Source organism: Pelobates fuscus, chromosome 2, assembly GCF_036172605.1.
Source record: "Pelobates fuscus isolate aPelFus1 chromosome 2, aPelFus1.pri, whole genome shotgun sequence".
NCBI classification, from domain to species: Eukaryota; Metazoa; Chordata; class Amphibia; order Anura; family Pelobatidae; genus Pelobates; species Pelobates fuscus.
This window is the reverse complement of record NC_086318.1, coordinates 169308788-169320971: the sequence shown is the minus strand read 5'-3', so window position 1 is coordinate 169320971 and position 12184 is coordinate 169308788. Positions and strand designations below refer to the sequence as shown.

At 45.1% G+C, this 12184-nt stretch overlaps 1 protein-coding gene across 1 annotated transcript in view; it reads left to right on the top strand.

Moving 5' to 3' along the window:
• COL21A1 (collagen type XXI alpha 1 chain) overlaps window positions 1–12184 on the top strand; it is a 406528-nt gene that overhangs the window by 272441 nt on the left and 121903 nt on the right. The window contains exons 11-12 of the mRNA XM_063442941.1: window positions 3786–3839; window positions 5810–5863. Coding sequence (XP_063299011.1) covers window positions 3786–3839; window positions 5810–5863 — 108 coding nt within the window. The remainder of the gene's footprint in view (window positions 1–3785; window positions 3840–5809; window positions 5864–12184) is intronic.

The window sequence follows — 12184 nt, the reverse complement described above, 5'->3', positions numbered from 1 at the left end:
GTCTTGTTTGGATTGGAGTAGAAGGTGAAGTCTCTGTCATCAGGGTGTGTCGCTCTCCAACAGTCGGTCAGGCGTTGGTCTCTAAGGGTTTTGTTGATAGTGGTCAACACATGTCTGGGTATCGTCGAGGTGCCCGTAGAGGTGTCTAGGCTCGGTTGTAGGGCCACATTCAGGTCTCCTCCCATGATCAGACAACCCTCCGTGAAGGCCATGATGGCTTTCAGTGATTTAGTCAGAAAACGGTGTTGCGCAGTGTTAGGAGCATACAGGTTGGCTAGCGTGTACGTACGGTCAGCTATCGTTCCCTTAACACATATATACCTTCCCCAGTCATCTTTCATGGTTGCTGTGGGTGTGAAATGTAGGGATTTATGAAGGAGGATGGCCGTGCCTTTGGATTTTCCTAAGGGGTTGTTGCTGAGATAGCATTGGGCGAACCGTTTGTCAGTTATTCTAGGTGTCAGACCCTCCTTGAAATGTGTCTCCTGTATGAATACTATGTGGGCTCTTTGGCTGTGAAAGTGGCGGAGCGCCTGTGATCGTTTCTCAGGTTGGTTAAGGCCCTTGGCATTAATAGAGACAATGTTGATGTCTGCTCTGGTTACCGGTTTCGGGTTCTGCATGACGGAGTACCTATGGGCTATTCTGGGAGGGGTAGTGCGGGCAGATAAATGGTGGGCCTACGGTTTGCAGTACCACTCAGGTGGTGGGTGGGTTCAGGGGAGGAGCGTGTCAGAGGTACAGGGAAAGGGTGTTACCTGGACGGGTGGTCCTTGATGAGGCCCCTTCCCGAGTCCCCACGCGGACACCGCAGCCGGACTTTGAGCGCCTAGGATTAGATACAGAGACGACACAAAAAAGAAAAGAAAAATAAAATGAACACTATGTAAACAATAAGTAAACAATGAACAATAAAACAACACTATACAAAATAATGGCTCGGGTGTAGGCCGAGGTGGAGTCGTCCCGTCCGTACTAGCGGTTCGGTCGAGTCCCCTTGCCTTTCTACCTGACACCCCGACCAGGTGGGAACGTGGCCTACTGGTTACTGAATGCCTCTCGGATATACCCGGTCTCTCTCCGGGGTCCCGGTTCAGAGAGGGGAGAGGAAAGGATAAAAAAGGAGAAAAACAACGAGGTGTTTCCCCGTGGGGTCACCTACAGCGGTGACAACAAAAAGAAAGAAAAACTCCCACGTGGAAGGCCCCTCTGGCTACCCCCTACCCGCCCCGCCCAAAAAATACTCTAGCCCCTAGGTTGTCTGTGATCTTGTGAGTGGGGTATCGTAAAGATTATGCATGTCGTGTGGACCAGGCTTCTAGCCTTGTGAGTCGTGTGTGCGAGCATCATGGCGTGTCTAGTTGGATAGCGTGTCGTGTTGTGGCCCTGAGCTCTGGCGTCAGGCGTGTGTGTGGTGGTTGTGTTTCCCTCCTGCCTATCCTTCCCCATGGTATATACCCATCCACTTCAATAGAGGGGGAGGATGGGCCCTCCGACAAAGACCCTATATCACCATTATTAGTAGTCACAAAATGTGCCGGTGGCACCGAGTCTCCCCGTCTCTGCGGCTCGTGGTTGGTGGTGTGGCAATGTCAGTCCCTCTATGGCAACGCAGCCGGTTAAGAGAATGTTCCCTTTCTGAGTGGCGGTCGAGGCACAGCGTGAGCCGCAGAGTCATCAAATCCCCCGTTTCAGCCCCCCACCCAAAAGTGAAACAAGAGAGGGAGATCGGCAGTTCAGTGTGGTTTGTGAGATACCTTATGGGAGGCTCCCCAGCGGGTTGTTGTTCGTAGGCAGGTACCTCAAACTGTGGGTCTCAAAGTCTCTTAGGAGCCGTAGAACTCAGCGGGTGTTGCCGACTGGCCGCGCCGTCTCCTGTCTAGATCTAGTTCTTCTTTGTGGCAGTGGGTCGTCTCGTGTCGGCCTCGGTGGGCCTACATAGAAGTCTAATGGGTCCGGCCAAGGCATGTTGAAAGGTGGTAGCTGGAGCTCAATGGTGAGATCTTGCAGGTCCTGTTGGTTGCGTACCGGCATGGGACCATTAGGGGTGTGAGCAATTAGGCCGGTCGGGAAAGTCCATCGGTATCTCACCTTCTGAGCCGTCAGGGCTCGAGTGAGGGGTTTCAGGGCCCTGCGGTAGCCCAATGTGGCCGGGCAGAGATCGGGAAATATCTGGATCGGGTGGTCCTCGTGGGTAATGGATCCCGCATTACGGGCCGCCTGTAGTATGTCTTCCTTGAGGGAGAAGATAGTTAAGCAGCATATAACATCTCTTGGCGGCGCTCCTTCAGGGCCTCTGGGTCTTAATGCCCTGTGTGCACGGACAAAGTCAATCAGGGTGTCCTTAGGACGGCCTAGAAGGTCGTTGAATAGGGAGGTAAGTGTGTCTGTGAGCCGGGTTGAGGGTTCTTCGCCTTCAGGTAGGCCTCGGATCCGCAGGTTGTTTCTGCGGCCCCTGTTGTCGAGGTCTTCTACATGGCGCGCCATGGCTTGTAAGTGGGCAGTGTGGCTGAGAAGCGTGGACTCCGTGGTTGTGTGGGCCACAGTGAGGTTGTCTTGTTCCTCTTCCAGCCGCGCCATGCGGTCCGCCATACCCTGCATGTCCGCTCTCATCAGTTGGAGGTCGGCCCGGATCGAGGCATGGAGGGCCGATGTGGCTTGGGTCAGATCCGCTCTGGTAGGCAGTGCTCTCAGCAGGGCCATCCAATCTGCCGGCGGGTGTTCAGTGGGTTCTCCGCTCGCGTCGCCGACCTGGGAGTTCGGGCTCATGGATGAGGCCTCCGAGTACAGGAAGGCCTCAGCGGAGGCCTGGGAAGATGGGTCCGGCTGTGTGGTCATGTATTGCCTGACCGATGCCTGGATTGCAGGTGGGCGGGTGGCCGCTGGTTTGGGGGTACCCCCAGCCTTAGTGTGTTTGGGGCAGCTTTCTAGCGATTTGCAGGGCGAGTACGGAGGAGCTCAGAGATTAGGCAGCCATTCCGCTCCGCTGCTAGGCCACGCCCCTCTATCTCTTCTGTTTTATTGACCTGCTATCGCAACAGTCTTACTACTGTGTTTTGCATGGATTTTATTCTTAGTAGGGTAACCTTTACAATGAGATCCATGGCACTGTGAGATATATATATGTTCATTTTATATATATGTTCATTTTAAAGAGGGTTTTCTGGGTGATATTTTAATTTTGCAATATCAATGCAAATCTTACAGTGTTATGGATTTAGAAGTGTGTGTAATGGGAACAAAGGTGGCCTACTTCATCTTTCTGGCAGGTGTCGACCCCTCTGCTAATTTAAACTTTCAGGCAGATATTGATCATTTTGCCTGCTCACAATAGGGAGCTAAATGTTTGGCTCACATATTCAGCTGTTTTCCAAAAGCACTAAAGAATCAATATTGTCAAGTTGTTGTGGCACAAGGAGGTCCCCGTTGCTGGCTTACCTCTAGGTTTTGAACCGTTAACAAACGGTTTAACTAAAACTCTTCGATCTAGCACCTGCCAGCCCGGCCCCTCCAATTTTAATTAAGTCCAAGGCTACAATCACAAAGCATTGGATTGTGCACCAGCAGCATTCTGATGAAGTTGTTACCGTGCCCTGTGTGTTTAAAATAACCATTATTACACGTGCAGTTCTGAGTTTTACCAATAGAGGTCACTAACCTAATAACCTGTTACACTCCATGGGAAAACAGAGAAGGTCACAACTTTGTTAAAATTGTTTTTTAACATTGATCAACACTGCATTATCTGACTGACGAATGTATATTATTTTTTATTTATGCTACAGGGGAGACTGGGAACGCCTGGAAACCCTGGAATTCCTGGTTCACCAGGAGTAGAGGTAATCATATATTATCAAAGACATCAAACAATCCACTACCTTAATGTATTAATTTCAGGTTCTAATAATCAATATTTACCAGTTATTATTGTGTGAAAAGCAAGAGAAACATTCTGCAGGACACATTTCCCACAACATAAGTTTGCAGTTTATTAGTTTTTTTTCAAATTGTTTCTGGATAATGTGTAACTAATCTTAATCAATTCAGTATGATAATTAAATTGAGATAAAAGGAATGTATGTCAACACAAATAAACACATCTGCAGTGACCAGCATGGTGCTTGGCATTAAAAAAGCGATTTTAATTGTATTCATTAAATTTGTAGTCCACCACTCCAACTGTCTATGAATGCACCAACTTCAGGAATGTGGAATACAGAATCAATTAGCTCTAGTTTGTAAAAATGACATGAGTTTCTGTTTACTCAGCTCCCGAAAGAATATTATACATTTTCTGTTATTACAATAAATGTGCTAGCAGTAGTTCTGTTGCTGCTCAGTGTCAATCAACAAAATTAAAGACAAATACTTTCTGGGCCATTCACTGAAGGGTGAACTATTGGAAATTCAAAGTGAATTCAAATTTCATATTTTAGTTCAAAATTGTTGATGGAAAAAAAGTCAGCTCTGTTTTTTTTAGTTTGACTGCCTTGGCCTAAAAGTAAACATTTTCTTTTAATTCACTTTGAATTTCTGCCAATTCACACTTTAGTCAATAACCCTCTGTATGTTTCACATGTTATGATAAGGGATGACTGGAGATATTCCATACCTCCCAATGGTGGTATTGAATTTAGTCGGGGTTGGCAGAGCCCTGAGAGAGCATCGCCACCTTACTCACATCACCGGTGATGGGTCCACCTGGAAAATGAGCAGGCCCGCCAACTGGCAAGCTGTATGGCCAGCCACCAGCCTTCAGGATACAACGCAGGGAGTGCTGCTGAAGTGCTCCCAAGGTGGCCCTAGTGCCTGCTGCACATCAGAAGCATGTCTAATGATACACTTGTGATGTGCTGCCCTGGGACAATTCCTTTGTGTACCCGGATTTGTGACACCAGAGAACTGAAGCTGGATGGGGCGGGACAGAACTCCGAAATCATGACTGTCCCACCTGAATTAGGCCCCTATTTTATTTTCTATTACTGGTATTTTAAAAATAATTTAATTATTGCTAATAGGGTGCCTAGACATGTAATATTTAGGGAATATAAATGGTGATTTTTTTTAATGTAACTAATTGGTGAAAATGTTTATATGAAAATTCTTAATACTGTCAGATGTATTAAAAATTTAAAAATTGTAAATGAATGTCAACAGACACAAGAATTTATCCATTATCTAGTCTAAAAACATCTACTGCATAGATCTTTGGATTCAGTATTATATTGTTAATACAGAAAGGCCAGATATAAAAAAAAACAAGAACCATTCCAGCATTGCCATATTGTTTTACATTGAGTATTATTACATAGTACATTGAGTAATATTACATATTGAGTTACACTGTGACTTGATAGTGCATATATTTCAATACAGAATATCTACAACTCATTATGCAGATAACAGAAAATTATACTATATGAATTCATATCATGTAGCACTGCATAGTACAGGGTGGATAAACTTGGTTCTAGTATTTATCATGTTATTTGGATTAGATCATTGCATGGTAAAATGTAATTTCAAGAAAATCTTTCCAGTGACATAATTGCCAAGTATGTTAAATTATTTGCAGACTAATAGTTTCTTTCACATGGCATTGCATCCTGTTTAATGCTGTTCAGGTTTTTAACTGTTTTGTGATATTATAAAGACAGCTAACTGATATCATTTTTGATGTAATGTTTTGAAGTATTGAATTTGCAAAATATGATTTTAGCACTCTATATTTTTACATTATATATATATAATGGCTGACACATGTTCAAAAATTTAATGTCTAAAAATTAAAAAAATAATTTTTTTTCAGGGTCCTCGTGGCTTGCCAGGCTTAAAGGGTAACCCTGGTCAGGAAGGTGATAAGGTAAATCATTGCATTTTTGATATATGTGTATAATATTGGAGTAAGTTATTTGCTTGGAATTACTACTAGATAAGAAAATAATTTTGAAAACACTAACACTGGACAGCAAACTTTGTCTACCCTAAAGGTTACACTTAAGTGCCATGACTAATGCAACTTAGCCTAGTGCTCTCATTGTACCTAGTGCTAATCATCTTGTCCAAATTTGTTGTGCAAATTTGTACAGGTGATGTTGAAGTGCATAGAGGCTGGAATTCCAGGGAGACCACTGATTCTATCAAAAAACTCAAAAATGGTTTCATGGAAATTGGGGCAATGCCAATAAAACCATAGCATCATGACCACTACAATGAGCAGCGTTGGCTATGGCTCTTAGAGTACCCCTCTAATAAGGTGTTGCATTGCTTTGAAAGGTATTGTGTAATATTGAGTCACACCTCTATGTGGTCACAAATAGGAATATTTTAATTAATTTAATTTTAATTAAAGAACAATTATTATTTCTTGTTGAATTATGCCAACTTTAAGAATGTCGACTTTAAGAAAGAGCAAACTTTCTTCATTAGCGTATTCATTTTCATTGGGAAATTTATTCTGATTTCTGAGCAATCCTTGTAAAATACGCTGCATATCCTCAAGTGTTTCCTCTACAAAATAAAACTTCATGGTCTGTTTCTCACTAGAGCCAGAATGAAATAATGACACAGATGTAGCTTGTTATCCTACTCATTGAAGTTACAGTTAGGAAATATATAGAACACCAATTTCAGAGTTCACTTTTTTACTCTTGCATTGAAATCCATGTGTTCTCTTTGTTTATTTTATAAACTTCAGTTGTTAATGTTCACTTCGTTGTCACTTAAAGACATAAAATATACCTGCTCTCATAATGGCACCAGAACTCAACAGAGCTGACTATTTCAGAAATGTCGACAGCGATGCAAATTATTCAGCTTGCAGTATATACACTGATCAGCCACAACATTAAAACCACTTACAGGTAAAGTGAATAACATTGATTATATTTTTACAATAGCACCTGTCTATGGATATACTAGGCATCAAGTAAACAGTCAGTTCTTTAATTCCACGTGTTGGAAGCATGAAAATGGGCAAGTGAAAAGATCTGACTTGTGTGTGAGTGACTTGGGCAAGGGCCAAATAGTGATGGCTAGAAGATTGGTTCCGAGCAGCTCCAAAACCGCAAGTCATGTGGGGTATTCTCAGTATGCAGTGGTTAGTACCTACCAAAAGTGGTGCAAGGAAGATCAGCCACTTAACCAGCGTCAGGATCAAAGAAAGAAGGTGCCTGGTCTGATGAATGACGTTTTTTTCTAGATCAGGTGGATATTCGGGTGCGTGTACATTGTTAACTTGGGGAAGAGATGGCACCTGGATGCATTATGGGAATGATGGCAGTGACCTCTTTCAGCCAGATAATGCACCCTACCACACTGCAAAAATTGTTCTGGAATGGATTGAGTAACATGACAAAGAGTTCAAGGTGTTGCCTTGGCCTCCAAATTCCCCAGATATCAATCCGTTGCTGCTGGAACAACAAATTCAATTCAATCCATGGAGGACCCACCTCGCAACTTGCATGACTTAAAGGATCTAATACTAATGTCATGGTGCCTGTTACCACAGGACACATTCAGCTCAGAGACTACGGTTCACCACATCAGAGATGTTTTGGCAGCACGAGAGATACCTACATCATATTAGGCAGGTGATTTTTATGTTGTGGCTGTCAGTGTGTTTTTCTTATGTTCTGATTTAGGTTAGGATCGACCGATATTGGTGTATTTGAAAGCAGTGGTGTTATTAAATACAGTGTGACCTTATGGTGTGACTAAATTCCCATACTTTGTACATGATAATGGTGATTTTGAATAATCTTTAAAAAAAATTGAAAGATACCTCAAATATATCCATGTGTGCGAGTCCTACTATGCTGCTTATGTATTATGTATATGTCGTTTCCTTGCTGTTCTGCCACCACCCCAAATATTAAATAAATAATGCTAAAAAAATTCTGGCAGCCCAATCCTCCTCCAGTGACATTACTTCCCCTTACTGGAGGGGAAGGGATGTCAGCAAGGATGGACTGAAGGGAGGAGTTGGGCAGCATGGAGAGATGAGCCAGGAGGCATTGTTTATCTGTCACCAGCATACTGTGAATGCTGATAAATGTCCAGTATGCACCAGGGACGGACTGGCCCACCGGGATACCGGGAAATTTCCCGGTGGGCCGTCGGCACCTGGGGCTGGCAGGCAGCTGGCTCACCTGCGGCCGCAGAGGGAGCCCTTCTGGCGGCCGCTGGCTGGGGAAGCTCTTCTGGCGGCCACTGGGGGAGCAGGCTGTTCTGTCTCTGCTCCCCCTCCCTCGCGCACTAGAAAGAGACCGGGGCCGGAATATGACGTCATATTCCGGCCCCGGTCTCATTAAGCTGCATGCGAGGGAGGGGGAGCAGAGACAGAACAGCCTGCTCCCCCAGTGGCTGCCAGAAGAGCTTCCCCAGCCAGCGGCCGCCAGAAGAGCCAGCTCCCCCATGGCCACCATCAGACTGAGCTCCCCCATGCGGCCGCCAGCACACAGGTAGAAATTGTGTGTCAGTGTGAGTGTGTGTGTGTGTGTGTCATGGTGTGTGCGTGTGTGTCTGTCTGTGTCATTGTGTGTGTCTGTCTGTGTCATTGTGTGTGTCTGTCTGTGTCATTGTGTGTGTCTGTCTGTGTCATTGTGTGTGTGTGTCTGTCTGTGTCATGGTGTGTGTGTCTGTCTGTGTCATGGTGTGTGTCTGTCTGTGTCATGGTGTGTGTGTGTCTGTCTGTGTCATGGTGTGTGTGTGTCTCTGTCTGTCATGGTGTGTGTGTGTCTCTGTGTCATGGTGTGTGTGTGTGTCTGTCTGTCTGTCATGGTGTGTGTGTGTGTCTCTATCTGTCATGGTGTGTGTGCCTGCCTGTGTTATGCAATGTGTGTCTGTGTCATTGTGTGTGTGTCTGTCTGTGTCACGGTCTGCCTGTGTCATGGTGTGTGTGTGTTTGTCATGGTGTGTGTGTGTCTGTCTGTGTCATGTAATGTGTGTCTGTCTGTGTCACGGTGTGTGTGTGTGTCTGTGTCACGGTCTCTCTGTGTCGCGGTGTGTGTGTGTCTGTGTGTCATGGTGTGTGTGTCTGTCTGTGTCATGTAATGTGTGTCTGTGTCACAGTGTGTGTGTGTGTTTGTGTCACGTCTGTCTGTGTTATGGTGTGTGTGTGTGTTTTTTAAGGTGTGTGTCTGTCATGGTATGTGTGTCTCTGTCATGGTGTGTGTGTGTGTCTGTCTGTGTCATGGTGTGTCTGTCTGTCATGGTATGTCTGTGTTCCTGTCTGTGTCACTGTGTGTGTGTGTGTGTTTCTCTCTGTGTCATGGTGTGTGTGTGTGTCTGTGTCATGGTCTGTCTGTGTCATGGTGTGTGTCTGTCATGGTATGTGTGTGTGTGTATGTGTGTTTTTACTCACTTTTTTCCCCCCCACGTCGCGCTGGTCTCCCCTCGACTGGCCCTGCTGCTATGCCTGAGATCATCAAGCTTGATGATCTCAGCCAATCCGCACTGACACAGGAAGCACCTCTAGTGACCGTCTGAGTGTCTGTCACTAGGAAGCAATGTAAACACTGCCTTTTCTGTAAAAAGTCAGTGTTTATATTGAAAAGCCTGCAGGGACAGGCTATAGACACCATAACCACTACATTAAGCTCTGTGTGTGTGTGTGTGTGTGCGCCTGCTAGTGAGTGGGCTTGCTTGTGTGTGTGTGTGTGTGTGTGTGTGTGCCTTCTACTGAGTGAGCTTGTGTTTTTATGTCAATGACCTTATGTATGTCAGTGAGATTGTTTGTCTGTGAGGCTGTGTATCAATCAACTTGTGTCAGTGAGATTGTCTGTGTCTGCATGTGAGTATGCTTACTGTATAATTAAAAATTTTACTCTGAAAGGACCAATATTTTATATTGGAAAAAGCAATATATATATATATATCAATATATATATCAATCATCTAGGGTGGCAAGACATAGCCTTACATATTACATGCGACAATATATGGCGCAATGACTTATAGGGCTGGCATAGATTTTTTTTCCAGGGCTGCTTTGGAATCCCCAGTCCGGCCCTGGTATGCACTGAACTGATGAAATGACATTAGCCAACCCAGAACTAGGAGCTGGCTAATGATGCCCTAACAAAGCTGCCAGCAGCAAAGGGCTATAGCTCTGTATGTTCCAAAGTGAAATGCAGCTTGGCCATTTCAAATCACTGAAATGGCCATGGTTCTTGGAGTAAACCTTTAAATAAGGCATAATCTAGCTTTTACAAAAATGCTTTTTCTAGACGTGTACAAGTTTGTTTTTCCATGTTGTGTCTGCATTTCTCTTTGTTTGCGTTCCATCACATCCTTGGGTCTGTATCTCTTTCTATTTCCCATTATATCAATGTATTACTCTTCACTTGTCATTTGTATGCCACATTGCTGTCTCTCTGTTCTTTCCAATGTTATCTGTTATTTTCTCTTACTCGATCTTTTCTTCACCTTAGCTCTCCCTCTCTTAACCTACCTAGTTTACAACAGAGCTTCTCAGCATTTTTCAGTATTTTACCATTATCTAATACAGGAGAATTCACTAAAGTCCGAAAACCATCTGGCTGCATATGGGCCATTCAAACTGCAAAATCTGGACAATGTTGACGGAATTCAACAATGCCTGGATTGCATAAATCAGACACTGAACATTTGGTCCGGATTTCAATCATGCTGAACACCGCTGAATGGCTGAAATCTGGACCGAATTACTTAACTCTGGGCCCGGAGGCTTTAATCTGGGGGAAAAAAAATAGTTAATAGTTAAAAACACCCTCTGCAGCATAAGGGTTAATTATGTGATGGCTGGCCAGCACTTATTAATCTCTATAAAAGATGTGTTTGTATATGCTCATCTACAGCACTAATGGGGTGCAGGGATAGTTAGGGATATCTTCTGCCCCCAGCAAGGCCGCCATCAGGGCATGACAACCATAACAGTTGTCATGGGCCCGGCGGCCCTGGGGGGCCCGGCCGCCCGGGCCCCACGTGTGGGGCCCATCGGGTGGCCCACACACTTAGGGCCACCCGATGAGTCCCCTCCTTCAGGGGCCCGGTCAGCGCTATGGCCGTTGTAAAAAAAAAAAAAAAAAAAAGCAGCCGCAAGTGCTGCTGGGAGGAAGTGCTCACTTCCTCCCAGCTCACTCCGCGCGGGAGGAGCGCGCCCGCCCGCCCAGCCGTAAAGAGGGAGAGCCCAGCAATGAAGAGGGAGCAGCGCCGACTCCCATCATCCCCAGCCACCCTCCTGCAAAGAAAAGGTAAGAGACAGGAGGGTGGCTGGAAAATGAGCTGTGTGTGTGCATGTATGTATGTATGTGTGTCTGTCTGTCTGTCTGCATGTATGTGTCTGTCTGTTTGTATGCATGTATGTGTATGTATGTCTGTGTCTCTGTCTGTATGTATGTATGTGTATGTCTGTCTGTGTCTGTATGCATGTTTGTGTATGTATGTCTGTATGCATGTCTGTGTCTGTATGCATGTATGTGTATGTCTGTATGTATGTCTGTGTGTCTGTATGCATGTTTGTGTATGTCTGTCTGTATGCATGTCTGTGTCTGTATGCATGTATGTGTATGTCTGTATGCATGTCTGTGTGTCTGTATGCATGTATGTGTATGTCTGTATGTATGTATGTGTGTCTGAATGTACCGTATTTATTCGAGTATAACGCGCATTTTTTTTAACCGATTTTTAATTTAAAATTAAGGGTGCGCGTTATACTCGAATAAATATACCTTCCAGGACCGCCGGGCTCATTACAAGCCCGGCGGTCCTGGGGGGTGGGCAGCAAGCATTTACTCACCTCCGTGCAGCTCCTCCAGCTTCCCAGTGTAAATCTCGCGAGACCCGCGGCCAGCTCTGACGCTCTGACGTCGTCAGAGCTGGCCGCGGGTCTCGCGAGATGTACACTGGGAAGCTGGAGGAGCTGCACGGAGGTGAGTAAATGCTTGCTGCCCACCCCCCCAGGACCGCCGGGCTTGTAATGAGCCCGGCGGTCGGTATTATCGAGCACCCACTCGAATATTTATTCGAGTATAACAAGCACCCTAATTTTAGATTAAAAATCGGTATAAAATTTTATACCGATTTTTACTCGAAAATTAGGGGTGTGCGTTATACACGTGTGCGCGTTATACTCGAATAAATACGGTATGTCTGTCTGTATGCATGTATGTGTATGTCTGTATGCATGTCTGTGTGTCTGTAT